This window comes from Trichechus manatus, unplaced genomic scaffold (genome assembly GCF_000243295.1).
Source record: "Trichechus manatus latirostris isolate Lorelei unplaced genomic scaffold, TriManLat1.0 scaffold00054, whole genome shotgun sequence".
Classification (NCBI taxonomy): Eukaryota; Metazoa; Chordata; class Mammalia; order Sirenia; family Trichechidae; genus Trichechus; species Trichechus manatus.
This window is the reverse complement of record NW_004443990.1, coordinates 337971-353912: the sequence shown is the minus strand read 5'-3', so window position 1 is coordinate 353912 and position 15942 is coordinate 337971. Positions and strand designations below refer to the sequence as shown.

The 15942-nt window shown below is 40.0% G+C and overlaps 1 protein-coding gene across 5 annotated transcripts in view; it reads right to left on the bottom strand.

Annotated features, from left to right (window-relative positions):
* The window catches only part of SYNRG (synergin gamma), a 76833-nt gene that overhangs the window by 8897 nt on the left and 51994 nt on the right, over window positions 1–15942 (bottom strand). For 4 of the 5 annotated variants that reach the window (XM_023732657.1, XM_023732659.1, XM_023732660.1 and 1 more), the window contains 5 exons: window positions 15098–15691; window positions 13628–13791; window positions 12716–12769; window positions 12113–12209; window positions 9927–10075 (listed from right to left, as the gene is read on the bottom strand). In XM_023732657.1, coding sequence (XP_023588425.1) covers window positions 9927–10075; window positions 12113–12209; window positions 12716–12769; window positions 13628–13791; window positions 15098–15691 — 1058 coding nt within the window. Of the gene's footprint in view, window positions 1–9926; window positions 10076–12112; window positions 12770–13627; window positions 13792–15097; window positions 15692–15942 lie in introns of those variants that run through there. The other variant, XM_023732662.1, reaches the window with a different exon arrangement.

Sequence of the window (15942 nt, the reverse complement as noted above, 5' to 3'; positions counted from 1 at the left end):
TCAGGGACCTGACATTTAGGGCACATCACATCTCACTAAAATTTATGATTTTTCCCTCTTGAGAAACGAACAGTTCCACAGTCTGTGCCCAGAGGAGATATTCTTCTACCACAAGAGGGAGTCTTAGTCCATGGAGAAAGGGAGTACTAGAGGTAAAGAATGACATAAAACTTTGCCGGTATAACTTCCAGCTTAAATAAATATGTAAAACAAAACAAAACCAGTTGCCATGGAGCCAGCTCCAACTCACGGTGATCCCATATGGTCAGAGCAGAACTGTTCAGTTTGGAGTTTAAAACGTGGACTCCACTTTCCTTAACCCAGCACCACTGCTCTGACGCAGCACTGCAGTCTATGACTTTCACCTGAGAGAGTGAGACAGATCCCTTCTGATGGGATCCATTCCATGGAGTCTTCATGGGAAGAAACAAGGCTTTTTCAGTATCTTGGACGCTGGAAATAGTGAAGACAATAGGAAGGAGAGTGGATTTTGAAAGAATGACGTGAATTCAAATCCCAGATTGGTTAGGTTCAGGCACGTTTTATCTTCTCTGAGCCCTTATTTCTTCACCGATAAAAATGGAGATTATACTACTGACCTCATAGGATTGTTACCAAGATTAAATGAGAATGAATGCAAAGCATATAGCACAATGCCCAGCAGGTCACAGGTACAAAATAAATGGTAACTATTATTATCAGTGTTATTGGAATCAAAGAGCCTGACGGCAGCAATTTGGTGTTAAGAAACTCATCTACCTAAAACCAACTAATGGTGTAAAGGGCTGGAAGCTGCCTATACAACCTTAATCATGCCTCTCTCTAGTAATAATCCCATTTTGAGCCTCTAATCCAAAGTACCTGGAGTCTACGTAGTTTTGTTACAACTGAATTGAATTACATAGATGTTGGTTTGTATGTCATTTACATTTGAGTATATTCTTATCAGTTCTGTTGAATACAAACTTCATGACAAATCATACCTTATATTGTCTCTGTTGATTGTTATTATATTCTTCATGCAGTGGGCAATTCAAGTAAATTGTATAGACTGAGGACCTACCAGTTATCAAGAGGAAATGACACGGTTATAATGTGGAAAAGTATCTGAGTTTATCTGAGTCTACAGTACAGAGAAAATGATTGCTGTCTGTCATGGCTAGTCTGGAGAAAAAAGCAATTAGAACCAGCAGAGCATGGGTAATTAGAGGAACAAATACTCAGTGGTGTTCACATCAATTTGCAGCACATAACTGTGTTGTTAAGTTGCATACCAATTCATCCCTATACCCTTACCTAGTGTCTAAAAAATGTCAGGTAAAATCACTGACTAGCATCTAAACATGGAAGTTAGAAATGGATGTTCATAACGGGAGTATAAAGGAGAGGTCATGAATGCCTGGCCACTCTCTCTCCACTTACCTTGCATTTTGCAGACTAAAAGATTTAGAGCTACAATATGTGTACAGGGCAACACTTACCAGGTTAGATGGGCCACCAAACCCAAAAAGATTTCTTCAAAATAACAAATTCCATGACTTCTTTAAAAAGGCCTGGACAAAACTAATCCTTGGTAGAAAAAATTTAGAACAGGGATATTGCCTCTGAGTTGGGTGACGACTAAGAAGGAGCATGAGGAATGTCATGGTTTGAATTATGTCCCCCAGAAAATGTGTATATCAATTTGGCTGGGCCATGATTCCCAGAATTGTGTGGTTGGCCTCCATTTTGTGATTGTAATTTTATGTTAAAGAGGATTAGGGTGGGATTGTAACACCACCTTTACCCAGGTCACATCCAATGTAAAGGGAGTTTCCCTGGGGTGTGGCCTCTCTTGAGAGATAAAAGGAAAGGGAAGCAAGCAGAGAGTTGGGGACCTCATACCATCAAGAAAGCAGTGCCAGGAGCAGAGCACGTCCTTTGGACTGGGTCCCTGCGCCGAGAAGCTCCTAGTCCGTGGGAACACTGATGAGAAGGCCGAGAAAGAGAAAGCCTTCCCCTGGAGCTGACACCCTGAATTTGGACTTTTAGCCTACTTTACTGTAAGGAAATAAACTTCTCTTTGTTAAAACCATCCACTTGTGGTATTTCTGTTATGGCAGCACTAGATGACTAAGACACCATGGCTTCTTTAAAAAGGCCTGGACAAAACTAATCCTTGGTAAAAAAAATTTAGAACAGGGATATTGCCTCTGAGTTGGGTGATGACTAAGAAGGAGCATGAGGGAACTTTCTGGAATGATGAAAATATTCTATATCTTGATAGGGGCATGGGTTACATACGAGTACGCATTTGTTAAAAATCACTGAATTAACAAAGCTCATTAAATAGTATAAGATTTTTACATTTCACTGTATATATATTTTATCTAAAAAGAAAAAAAACCTAGGGGGGCAACCAGAGTCTAGAAGGCAAACCTTTCTCTTAAGCAGCTGTAGCACCATGGGAGCTTGGAGGTTTGGGAAGATGTGGACAGACAAAACTGGCCTCCACCTCACCTGGTGAGAGTAGCTACCTCAAGAAGTAAATACATGAGAAACAATCCAGGCCAGGATTCCTTTGCCCCAATTTAAAAAGCTTAGTTAATGCACTTGTTTTTTTTTTTGTGGTGCCCTTTCTTCAAAGAGTTCACGGCAAGGAAAGATATGCTTTGAAATCACAGCCACAAGAAGACAAGGCACCTCTATGACAAAAAGACAAATGATCCAATTAGAAAATGGGCAAAGGAAATGAACAGACACTTCACCAAAGAAGACATTCAGGCAGCTAACAGACACATGAGGAAATGCTCGTGATCATTAGCCATTAGAGAAGTGCAAATCAAAACTAAAATGAGATATCATCTCACCCTGACAATACTGGCATGAATAAAAAATATCAGAAAATAACAAATGTTGGAGAGGCTGTGGGGAGATTGGAACTCTTATGCACTGCTGGTGGGAATACAACATGGTACAACCATTTTGGAAAACGATACGGCGCTTTCTTAAAAAGCTAGAAATACCATATGATCCAGCAGTCTCACTCCTATCCTAGAGAAATAAGAGCTGTCACACGAATAGACATCCGCACACCCATGTTCGTTGTAGCACTGTTCACAACAGCAAAACGATGGAAACAACCTAGATGCCCATCAACAGACGAATGGATAAACAAACTATGGCACACACACACAATAGAATACTACACAAAAATAAAGAACAATGATGAATCTGCGAAACATCTCACAACATGGATAAATCTGGAGGGTGTTATGCTGTGTGAAGTAAGTCAATCACAAAAGGACAAATACTGTATGAGACCACTATTACAAAAACTCATGAAAAGGTTTACACATAGGAAGAAACAATCTTTGATGGTTATGAGGGAGGGGAGAGGCAGGGAGGGAAAAACACTAACTAGACAGTAGATAAGTGGTGACTTTGGTGAAGGGTAAGACAGTACATAATACTGGGGAAGTCGGCACAACTTGACCAAGGCCAAGTCATAGAAGCTTCACAGACACATCCAAACTCCCTGAGGGACTGAGTTACTGGACTGAGGGCTGGGGACCATGGTCTCAGGGGACATTTAGCTCAATTGGCATAACATAGTTTATAAAGAAAATGTTCTACACATCCTACTTTGGTGAGTACCATTTGGGGTCTTAAAAGCTTGTGAGCAGCCATCTAAGATACCTCTACTGCACCCATCCTGTCTGGAGCAAGGGCAAATGAAGAAAACCAAAGACCCAAGGGAAAGAATAGTCCAAAGGACTAATGGACCACAACTACCACAGCCTCCACCAGAATGAGTACAGCACTAGATGGTGCCTGGCTACCACCAATGACTGCTCTGACAGGCAACACAATAGAGGGTCCTGGACAGAGCTAGAGAAAAATGTAGAACAAAATTCAAATTCACACACACACATAAAAAGACCAGACTAGCTGGTCTGACAGAGGCTGGCAAAACCCCAAGAGTATGGCCCCGGGATACCGTTTTAACTTTGTACTCAAGTCACTCCCAAAGTTCACCCTTCAGCCAAAGATTAGACACGTCTCTAGGGCAAACAATAACACACGAGGAACATGCTTCGTAAAATTCAATCATTTATACAAGACTAAATAGGCACACCAGCCCAAAAGCAAAGATGAAAAGGCAGGAGGGGACAGGAAAACTGGACAAATGGAAACGGGGAACCCGGGGTGGAGAAGGGGAGAGTGTTGACACATTGCAGGGTTGGCAGCCAATGCCACAAAACAATTTCTGCATTAATCGTTTAATAAGAAATTAATTTGCTCTGTAAACTTTCACCTAAAGCACAATTAAAAAAAAAAAAAAACAAAAACAAAGCGACATGGGTAGCTGATTTGAGGGTTTTCAAGGTGCTAGTTACAATGAGAACTAACTGCCACCAAAACAAAAAACCTTACAGTCTTAATGGAAAGAGGAAGGCTTTTAAGCTACTCTATAGTTCTGCGGTGTAAATGGGGGGAAAATGTACAGAAAAGAACTTGACTGATTATATCAAGTGCTGCCAGGACACTCTCCTCTTGCTTCATCTCATTAACCCTAATGCTAAATACTCCTACCCCCACCTCCAAGAAAAAAGTTTTGTACATCTCTGATTTCACCCACCCAACTCACCCATTTCAAGGAGGCAACAGAGTGTAGTAGGTGAAAAAGAAACAACATCGTGCATTTAACGTGCTTCTTTTTGTGAGTTTGTATTTAGACTTGTTGCCTTAGGAAGTGTTCCCAGAAGTAGAATTACTGAGTCAACTACTTTGTTGTTAAGTCCTTCCATTAATTCATTTATCTTTTATTGGGTATCTACGTAGTGTTCAGCACTGTGTTCAGATCAAGGACCAAAAGATGAACAAAATGTGGTCTTGGTCCCTGCCCTCAAGGAGTTCACAGTAAAGAGGAAGCACACTGCCAAACTCCTTTCCCACAGGGTGTACCAATGTCTATTTCCTCCTTAATGTATAGTCCACATTTTACCACATCAACGCTATTATGATTCAAACAAACCAAAGAAAAATTTGGCCTATCATTAGGTAGAAAATGAAATCTTGTTTTAATTTGAATTAATGTTTACCTGATTAGTTGTACCTCCTCTTTTATGAATTACTTCATGTTCTTGCTCAGATTTTACTAAAAATCACTTTATTTCTTACTGATTTGTGTGTTTTCTTCACAGAGCAAAGACATGAGGCCACCATCAGTACGCATTGCCATGCTTTTTCCTAGTTTACCACTTAATCTATTCCTTCCACACTTAGAATGACTTTCATTAAAATATACTTTGGAGTTATGCCATTCTGTCTATATCGAGAGATATTATAAGAAACTACTCAATGAAACCTGTTGCTTTAGTTACTGAAAGTAGATATACATATATATATATATATATTTTATTGTACTTTAGATGAAGGTTTACAGAACGAATAGTTTCTCATTAAACAGTTAGTACACATACTGTTTTATGACATTGGTTAACAACCACGACATGTCAACACTGTTCCTTCTTGACCTTGGGTTCCCTATTACCAGCTTTCCTGTCCCCTCCTGCCTTCTGGTCCTTGTCTCTGGACTGTTGTGCCTCATTAGTCTCATTTTGTTTTATGGGGCTGTCTAACCTTCGGCTGAAGGGTGAACCTCGGGAATGACTTCATTACTGAGCTAAAAGGGTGTCCAGCGGCCACACTCTTGGGGTTTCTCCAGTCTCCGTCAGGCCAGTAGGTCTGGTCTTTTTTTGTGAGTTAGAATTTTGTTCTACATTTTTCTCCAGCTCTGTCCGGGACCCTCTGTTGTGATCCCTGTCAGAGCAGTCAGTGGTGGTAGCCAGACTGGACTCAGTCTTGTGAAGGCTGTGGCAGCTGTAGTCCATTAGTCCTTTGGACTAATCTTTCCCTTGTATCTTGTTTTCTTCATTCTCCCTTGCTCCTGAAGGGGTGAGACCAGTGGAGTATCTCAGATGGCTGCTCACAGGCTTTTAAAGACCCCAGATGCTACTCATCAAGGTAGAATGCAGAATATCTTCCTTATAAACTGTAGTTATGCCAATTGAGCTAGATGTTCCCTGAGACCATGGTCCCCACAGCTCTCCGCCCAGCAATTCGGTCCCTCAGGGAGTTTGGATATATCTATGGAGCTTCCGTGACCTTGCCTTGTACAAGTTGTGCTGGCTTTCCCAGGATTGTGTACTGTCTTACCCTTCACCAAAGCTACCACTTATCTCTTGTCTATTTAGTATTTCCCCCACCCCCACCCCTCCCATCTCATAACCGACAAAGATTGTTTCTTTTTGTGTGTAAACCTTTTCATGAGTTTTTGCAGTAGTGGTCTCATACAATATTTGTCCTTTTGTGATTGACTGATTTCACTCAGTATAATGTCCTCCAGTTTCATCCATGTTATGAGATGCTTCACAGATTCATCACTGTTCTTTATCGTTGCATAATACTCCATTGTGTGTACGTACCACAGTTTGTTTATCCATTCATCTGTTGATGGGCATCTAGGTTGTTACCATCTTTTTGCTATTGTGAACAATGCTGCAATGAACATGGGTGTACATATGTCTATTCGTGTGATGGCTCTTATTTCTCTAGGATATATTCCTAGGAGTGGGATTGCTGGATCGTATGGTATTTCTATTTCTAGCTTTCTGAGGAAGTGCCATATCATTTTCCAAAATGGTTGTATTATTTTGCATTCCCACCAGCAGTGCATAAGAGTTCCAATCTCCCCGCAACCTCTCCAACATTTGTTATTTCCAGTTTTTTTGATTCGTGACAGTAATGCCAGGGTGAGATGGTATCTCACTGTGGTTTTGATTTGCATTTCTCTAATGGCTAGTGATGGCGAGCATTTCCTCACGTGTCTGTTGGCCGCCTGAATGTCTTCTTTGGTGAAGTGTCTGTTCATTTCCTTTGCCCATTTTTTAATTGGATTACTTGTCTTTTTGTTGTAGAGGTGTTGGATTTTCTTGTAGATTTTAGAGATTAGACCTTTGTCTGACTTGTAATGTTGAAAGGATATTTTTAAACATAATATTGGTTACATTACAGTTTCTCTTTACAAGAACCCACAAAAGATATTTCTTTCTGATATTAGTACCAGAAACAACTGTGCTTCTCCTGAATACTGGCCTTATTTTTATATTATGAATACAGTAGATCATGAAACTGAGTATGTCTTCTTTACATTGATTCCTAGAGTATAAGGTCAACTGTACACCCTGCCCCTAGCAAATGCAAGCACTTTAAAAAGCATGGCTTTTTGTAAACTTAACTTCATTTCTGGCTTGATCTTATCTTCCTCACTCTCATTTTACTTTTGTTTCATTTTCCTTATCCATTTCTTTTAAAAATGTAATCCAGTTATTAAAATTAAGAAGTACAAAAAAATGCATGGTACTTAGTTTTAAAAAAAATCGTATGGTTCCAAAGAGTATAAAACAAAAAGTACAGCGTGCCACACTCACAGAACTTCAGCTTCTATGTTAGCTGACAGAGCTTTCTCATTAGACTGTCTTCACTATCAGCTATGATCAGGTCTTATTTTTCGATGTTTACCTGTAAGATTTTTCCATCATGTCTCAAAGTATTAAGAAGAAGAAACAACAACAACAAAAAAACACACACATATACACAAAAAGAGAGAGTAAAATGTCCCACCAAACATTGTGGGAACACCTTATTAGTGTTCTAATAAAGAGATAAGGGACATAGTCTTGCTTTTAAGGAGTTGACAAGCTAGGGGGCAAGAGACAAGGAAACCCACAACTACCAACAAGCATGTTAAATGCTATGATGGAGAAATGTGCTACGGACACACAGGAACAACATCTAATTCAGACTAAGTGGGGCTTGGGATACCTTCTGGGGAAAATGATGCAGAGTCCCTGAGGCTAAAGCAGGCTAACAGAGACAGAGAGGCAAGGGTAGTCCAAAGGACAGAAAAACCTTATACGCTGAGCTAAGGAGTTTAAACTTGACTCCGAAGACCATGGAGAGCCCACTGCAGGATTTAAAACGAGATTTAAATGATATGATCAAATGTATATTTGAAAAAGAACAGTCTGGTAGTGGTGCGCAGAATAGACTGACAGGGGATAAAGAATGGAATCGGTAACCCTAGCTGGGACATCAGAAGTTCAGAAGGGATGAGGGCCTGAGTGATTTAATACATTTTTAAAAATAAAGTTTCCAGCTTATTATATTTTCTAACTATTGTTAATATGTGAGAATGCTATGAATTTTTGCCAAACTCAACAAATTTAAATCCTTGAATACAGATATTTAGAAGTATTTCATATTACCAAATGAATATAATTTTGTCTCTTTTCAAATATTTATAGTTCATTTCTTATTGTATTGTCCAGAACAATATTGTTGAAAAATAATTACCCAAGCTGTTATGGTTTTAGGCTAAAACTGAAAAATGGTCCAAGGGAACAAAATAGAAAATGATTTAAACTCTTTAAGAACTTAATATTACAAACCAGAAGCAACATAACAACAGTGAGAGGATTTGTTATTTAAGACATGTTGCTGGGATAGCTGGGTATCCACCTGGCTACCAGTATAGAGCAATAAGAATTGCTTCCTACCACATCACTGCAGTCCTGTTCAGATGGGCCACATAGGCATATGTTAAAAAAAAAAAAAAAAAGTGAGGAAAATGGAATAGCATATTTATTCCAGCTGTGGAAGGAAGATAAATTTCTAACTATTGTGGAAATAAAGGCTATCATAAAAGACAAATGGGATAAGTATGAATTTATAAAAATAAAACAGCTTTGCCCAGTGAAATGTATAAAGGGACAGTAATAGAAGAGGGAAGAAAATAACTGATAAAAGCTTACTACCCAATATATATTAAAAAATTATTACTAATATATAAAGTCAAAAACCATATTTCATTTAACAAATGATCAAAAGAGATGAACAATTTATATGCAAAAGAAACAGAAATAGTAAATTATCATTTGGAACACTGCACAGCCTTTCCAGAAAAGAAGGAAATGCAAATTCCAAACAACTTTAGGGAATCATACACTTGTTAAATTAAGAAATCTACGAAGAAAGCTAGAACACAGTATAGAGAACTGTGTACTTACATACTGCTGGTACCACTGTCAACTAGTCCAAGCTATCTGGAAAACCATCTAATAAATGGAACAAGAGCTATATATGCATGCATGCATGTACACGTGCACACACTCTGACCTTATAAGTCCACTTTGAGGAACATATCCCAAAAAGAGGAAACAGTCATTTGTTTAAAGATATTCAGAGCAGAACTATTCATAACAGGAGATAATGAAATCAATCCAAGAGCCTAATGAAAGTAAAGGGGTTAAGCAACCTATAGGATAGCAACAAGATATAGCATACAGCTTTTAAAAGGACACATAAAAAACCAAAACCAAACCCAAACCCGTTTCCGTGGAGTGGATTCTGACTCATAGCAACCCTACAGGACAGAGTAGAACTGCCCCATAGGGTTTCCAAGGAGCAGCTGGTGGATTTGAACTGCTGACCTTCTGATTAGCAGCCATAGCTCTTAACCACTACACCACCAGGACTCCAAAAGGACACACAGAGGACATAAATAACTAGAAGTAAAAAGGGAAGAACTCAAATCCATGCTTTGCAAAACATGCATACATGTATGTGAATTAAGGGGATACAGAAAGAGTGAATGCCTTCCTGTAGTCTTAGTTTATTTAGATACAATGGCTTTCGAGCTACCCAGAAGCCAACTTGTACTGTTCAACTAACCGCACAAATGTCATCTTTCTCCTTCAACATAACATGAGCCAGTAGGCACCCTCAGACTCCAGTAAGTGCCATTATAGGAATATATGTCCTGTTTTACAACACAGGTTTCTGGAAAGAAAAGCAACTGCTGAACTGTCTAGTGGGCTTACCGTGAGCGTGGCGAGTGACATGAAGCCAATTAGGTTATTCCACACTTTGTCAATGTCCTTCAGCAGCTGCTGGAGTTTCTCACTGCACACTGCAGTGGCCTTTATCCCCAGCTCCACACGTTTGGTTACTCTGTACACCTCAACGACACCTGACAGAATGAGAGAGTAGAGTTAGGTGTCGACAGTGTAGGAAATGAGATACGTTAGACAACAAGCAGCATTATTATTTGCTGATATCTTCGTTGGAATTAAGAATACATCTGGACAGAGGTGACCTTACTATTCCTTGGGACCAACCCACCTCCTCAAGACTGCTGCATAGCTTACTGGTAAGAGCACAGACTCTGCAGCTACACTAAAACCAAACCCACTGCCATTGAGTCGATTCCAACTCATAGTGACCCTATAGGACAGAGTAGAACTGCCCTGTAGGATTTCCAAGGAGCAGCTGGTGGATTCGAACTGCTGACCTTTTGGTTAGCAGCTGAATACTTAACCACTGCACCACCAGGAGCTACACTGCTTGGGTTCAAATCCCAGCTCTGTCACTTTCTAGCTATGTACCCTTGGGCAAGTCACTTAAACCCTCTCTGCCTCAGTTTCCTCATCTGTGAAATTGGGCTAATAATAGTACCTCCTCAAAGGGTTTTTAAGAAGATGAAATGAGTTAGTATATGTAAATGGCTCAGAATGGTGCCCAGAGAACAGTAAGCATTATGCAAGTATTAGCTTTTTCTTTTTTTCCTGACTTCTTAATGAGCCCATCTGTTTGGATTTGGGAAATCCTATTAAACTAGCTGAAAACAAGAATTTTGAAAGTTTAAAAGAATCTAAATGTTAATATCATCACAAAGTAATTAAGAAATATCTTATCCTTCTGAATTTCCAATGATTTATAAACTCTGTGGCTTCATGCATCTTCACACAGGACACAGGATGCACACTGGCTCTTATCCCGTGATCTCTGAATTGTGGCTGAACTTTTCAAGCAAGGATGATAGATGCCACGTACTTTCGCACTCTAAAGACAGCCCCAGACACATCCCCCTGTCCAAACCCTTGCCCCAGCCTTTAAAGAGACGACTGGAGGAATTACAGGGGGTCTTCAGAGTGGTGTGTCATCAATCTGTGTGCAGCACTATGAGTTTTTCCTCTTCCTTCCCCAGCAGAAGGGCAGGGGTTGTTGCCCACCCTAAGCCAAGTGGAGGCTTCTAAGAGAATCTCCCATAGAGAATAGGAAACCTACTAGAAGGGAAGACCAGGTTCCCCATTTCCTGATGGACATCTGCTTATGCAATAGAATTGGGCTCCTTTGAGCAAGAAAAGAGGAACTAGAGTGAGGTGGCAGAGTAAAGGACAGACAACATCCCTTCACTATTTAATCATTCAGCAAATGTTTTTTGGTGCCTACTATGTGCAGGGCACTATTCTAGGTGTTGGGGACACAGCAGTGAACGAAACAGACCAAAATCCTTGCTTCCTTGGAGCTTCATTCTAGTGGAGGGAGAGAGACTATAAACAAGAACGAATAATAAAATATTAAAGGGAAGGGTTAAGGAAAAAGTTAAGCATGGAAGGGGACAGGAAGCATCAGGGAGTGGGGAGAGGAGACACAGTTTTGAGAAAGGAAGGCCAGGGAAGACCTCACTTAGAAGGTGATATTTGAGAAAAGATCTGAAAAAGATTAGGGTCCAACACATGGGGCCACAGCCAAGCTCAAGCTTGAGGAGTGCTGGGATACTGAACTGGACGGAGACTGAGGTTTTAAACTGGATTGGGATGTTTAATAGCGGAAGGTGGCCAGAAAGCTAAGGAACTGTTTGTAATATCATTAAGGGGTAGAAAGAAAGAATCCATAGAGCATGGTAAGGCAGTGATTGGAGACAAAATGATTTCATTTTTATGCCTCACCTAGTTTAGACTCTTTGATAAACCAGTAACACAGATGTAATTTTATACTGTTGCTATTAAGTGTATAACAAGGACTAGGAAACTTAGCCACAGAGACCTTAAGTCTAACAGTTGTTACTGCCTGTGACTTAAGTGTCTTATCTACAAGTGCAGATGTTATTAAGTGAAGTCATCTATGGCTTCGGAGAACTAGATTAAAATACTTAACATAAGGGGACACTGAAAATAAAGCAAAGTGCCATGCTTTTAAATAACTAAAATATAAAAGAACATACCTAATAAATATTCCATGCCTTGAGCTGACTGAATTACTTCTGTGCAAACAGAACTACTACTGATTCCATTTAAGGTATCGTTTGCCTTCTTTATGACCTATAAGAAATGAAATCACATCACCTTATGTAACTGAGAAAAGTCACTGCAAATCCATTTACTATTACTAGAAAACCGACCAAAAAGCCAAGAGGTATGTAAAAGCATGAATAACTGATATATGTATATGCCTATGCTGAACAAATCTAAGACTTTAATTTTAACCTTGAAGAAACAATCCTCTCTTTCTTTGGAAGACAAAAGACAGAGATTCCTCAGCTTAAATATTCTTTTAAATTAGGCAGAGTTAATGATGTCACTTGGTTTTTTCTTAAACACAATGACAGATGAGAGGACAATTGATGATGAAGCCAGAGTTTGCTACTACATATGTGAAAGAAGTCTTACTTAAGACGTATAACTTTTCACAGTGTCAGGTTGCACAAGGCCATCAAGGTAAGGCTCTTCTCAAGTTTGCCTCTGTCCATTCAGATGAACCACGGAGAAGGCAAAATGGCACAAGAGAGCACTTACATACGCGTGAATACCACAAGTGACATACTCACATCTAGGGCACTCCCCAGGCATCTCCGCCATTCATACGCATATCTCTCATTCTCCTGTGAATTAACAAAGAAAACGCTGGGTTAAACAGGCATGCCTGGAAATCCTCTATTTATGACTTCTGTCAATTCAAAGAGCATTGGGAGACTTTGTTTTTATTAAAATTATGTTAGCTCAAGCCCAGCTTATCTTTTTGAACTTACTAATGATTATTTCAAATGACTAATAAATGTAACTTCAAAGCACATGACCTGTAAATCTGAGGGAAATGGTTTATAGCAGTTTCCCTCTCTAAATGTTGCCTCACTTCTTCCAGTAACAGCGTAAGCTTTTCTTCAAAGGTACTCACCATCTAGGTGTCTAGCACAAGAGTCAACATCAAACCATTGGCTTTCTGCTCCACAGTTATGATGTACATGTGCATGTGTGACAAAGAATGGGGGAAAGGGGACAGTTAAGGGTGTTGACTGCAGGAGGAAGCCAGCACGGGACTAAGATGAAGAAATATAAATAGTTAGAAGATCCGGAACGTTTTCCCTCTCTCCCCTATTTTGAGGTTTTTACATTCATTAAGATGGGTTGCTACGAGTTGGAATCGACTCGACGGCAATGGGTTTGGTTTGGGTTTTAAGACAGTAAAATTTAAATGCTCAAAAATAATTTCCCAAACACTTCTCTCCTCAAAGTCCCATGAAAAGTTTCAGTTTTAGGGTCACTAACCACTTTTGGCAGATGTCACATCTGGGAAGTATTTTCATCTAGGACTAATATCACTCTCTCACTTAAAATACACATTTTATGCCTGGCGTCTTGTTACTTTCTGCCTCTCATTTTCCCAAGTGAAAGCTGAAGGCGTATTTCGCTGGGCTCTCAGTGCCTTTCACCTGGCTCCTGTGCAAGGCCAGCCTGCTCACCTCCACCTCTCCTGTCAGATCTTTGTACTTGTCACGGATGACAGGCAGAGCGGGCTTCTCACTCAGAGTGTTGGAACGGTCTCGGAAAGGCTGCTCCAAAGCCGGAGAAGGAGAAGAACGGCTTATTTCTTTATCACCAAGGCTCAAACTCCTCTTGTGAGATCCTGGAAGTGGATGGTACAGCCAAAGGTTTGGGTTACTCAACTTAGTTCAAGCAGAGGCTCTTCCTTGCTAACACGACTCTTCTTCAGGTGTTTATGTCACAAGGCATTCAGAAACACAATCCTGATTCATTCTGCCTGGGAAGCTACATGTTGGATCCTTGCAATCTTTTTTCTTGCTTGGCTTCCCTGCTTTTTTCTCCATTACTCTTCTCTGATCTACCCTGACTCCTCCATAATTTTAAGTGCAGAATCATTGGAGTCTGGAGGACAAAAGTGACTTCCTAACATCAATGCATAAGACTTGTATTGTTTTTCCAGTCATTGGTTATGAATTTGTACTGAGCTCCTAAATACTCTTTCAATTTAACCATGATCAATGATCCCTTCTGTCAGGATGGGATTAGAGCAGAAGCAGCAAACTCAAATGCCTACAGAGACCAGGCAAGTAAAGTAAATGACTGAAGTACGTCAGTTGAAGATAGGGAGCGGTGGGGATTGTGGCAAACTGGGGAGTGCGTGCCCCACCTAAAGGGGGCACTGCTACTCACCTTCAAGAGTCAAGAGGTGGGAATGCAGGCTGAGTACTGACAGATATGATGACTTTTCAAGAAAAGCTAGAAATCCAGGCTATGTAACCTCTCATGATTTTTAAATATTGGCAATTGCTTCAAACTTAAAAAAAAAACTTCTGTGTAGAGCAATCAAAACAGATCTGCAGGCTGGATCTAGAGCTACACGGCAGTCTCTGGATTATAAAACACAGTTTGTAGCCAGGAATAAGAGCAGAGCTAACTTGCCCACAAGTGGATCAAATCCATTTGTCTGGCTCCATACCTCTAACCAATAAGCTAATGAACAACAGACTATGTTCTATGTTTGTTTTTAACCCACAAAGAAGCTTTTCTGAGGAATAGTGGTTTGACTTCAGTTCAGTCTCTGGGAGATTTTTTTTTTTTTTTCCCAGGCAAAACTACAGTGATGGAAAACAGAACAGTGGTTGCCAGGGGTTGGGGATGGGTGAAGGGTATGACTATAAAGGAGAGGATGAGGGAGTTGTTTGGGGTGATGGAATTGTTCTGTATCCTGATTGTGACAGTGGTTACACAAATCTATACATGTGTTAAAATTCACAGAACTGTACATTTGGGAAATCTTTTTATAGTTATTGCTAATAGACTTTGCTCTCAAAGATTGGGAAAACTACTTTCTGCTAAACCAGGGACCAAACTTTTATTCTTGAGAAAGAACACCTAACATTCTCAGTAGAAGAAACCAGGATAGCAAAAACCACGTTGAAGCTACTCACCTTGAACAGAAAGGTCGAAGGTTGCCAGCTCACTTTTGATCATTTCTTCACTGGATTTCATTTTGCTTTGTGAATTGGCCAGTAAAAAGTCAAACTTGCTGATTTTGGGCTTTTCACTTTGAAACTCTCCAAAATCATCTGAACATTCTTTTGGGGTTTCGTGAGAAGCACCGCTAGAAGCTGGGCTTGGACTTGTGACCTCTTGGCTCTGTTCAGCTGAAGGCAGGTCCTGACTTGTGAAATCTTTATAGTTCCCGCTTTCATAGTCCTTTTGCTCACTGGTCTGAAGAATTCCATCTTTAAAACTGGCAAACGCTGGGAAGGTAGTTTCTGGAAGAACACCTTCACTTGCAAAGGTTGTTACTTTGGAGAAAGATGTCGTGGTGATGCTTTCAGAACTGCCAAATGGAGTCTCCTTCTTTTGAAGAACTGAGGCAGCTGAGGAGGATCCACTTCCTGCTGAGAGGACAAATGGAGAGAGTTTTCTGCCCTGAGATGCATCATCCCTGTCTGACCAGTCATAGCTTGTAAGACTGCTCACTGCAAAATTGCTACTGTAGGTTCCAAAAGCAGCATATTTTAAGTCCTCTATATCTGAAATGGAAATAAGACCCCACAATTAGAGATAAGCTCACAATTTAGACAAACTGCCCTCAACTCTGCAGAAGCAAAATGGCTAGCACATCTGATTAGTTTTATGCTACATCAGAATTAACTACATCTAGAACATGTAGTTGGGCTGTAAAATCTGATCTTAAAAAAAACACATAAGCCTTGAGCTGGCATCTATATTTAGTCCTAAAGAACTATTTTCTTTGGATATAAAAATTACTCCAAAAAATAGG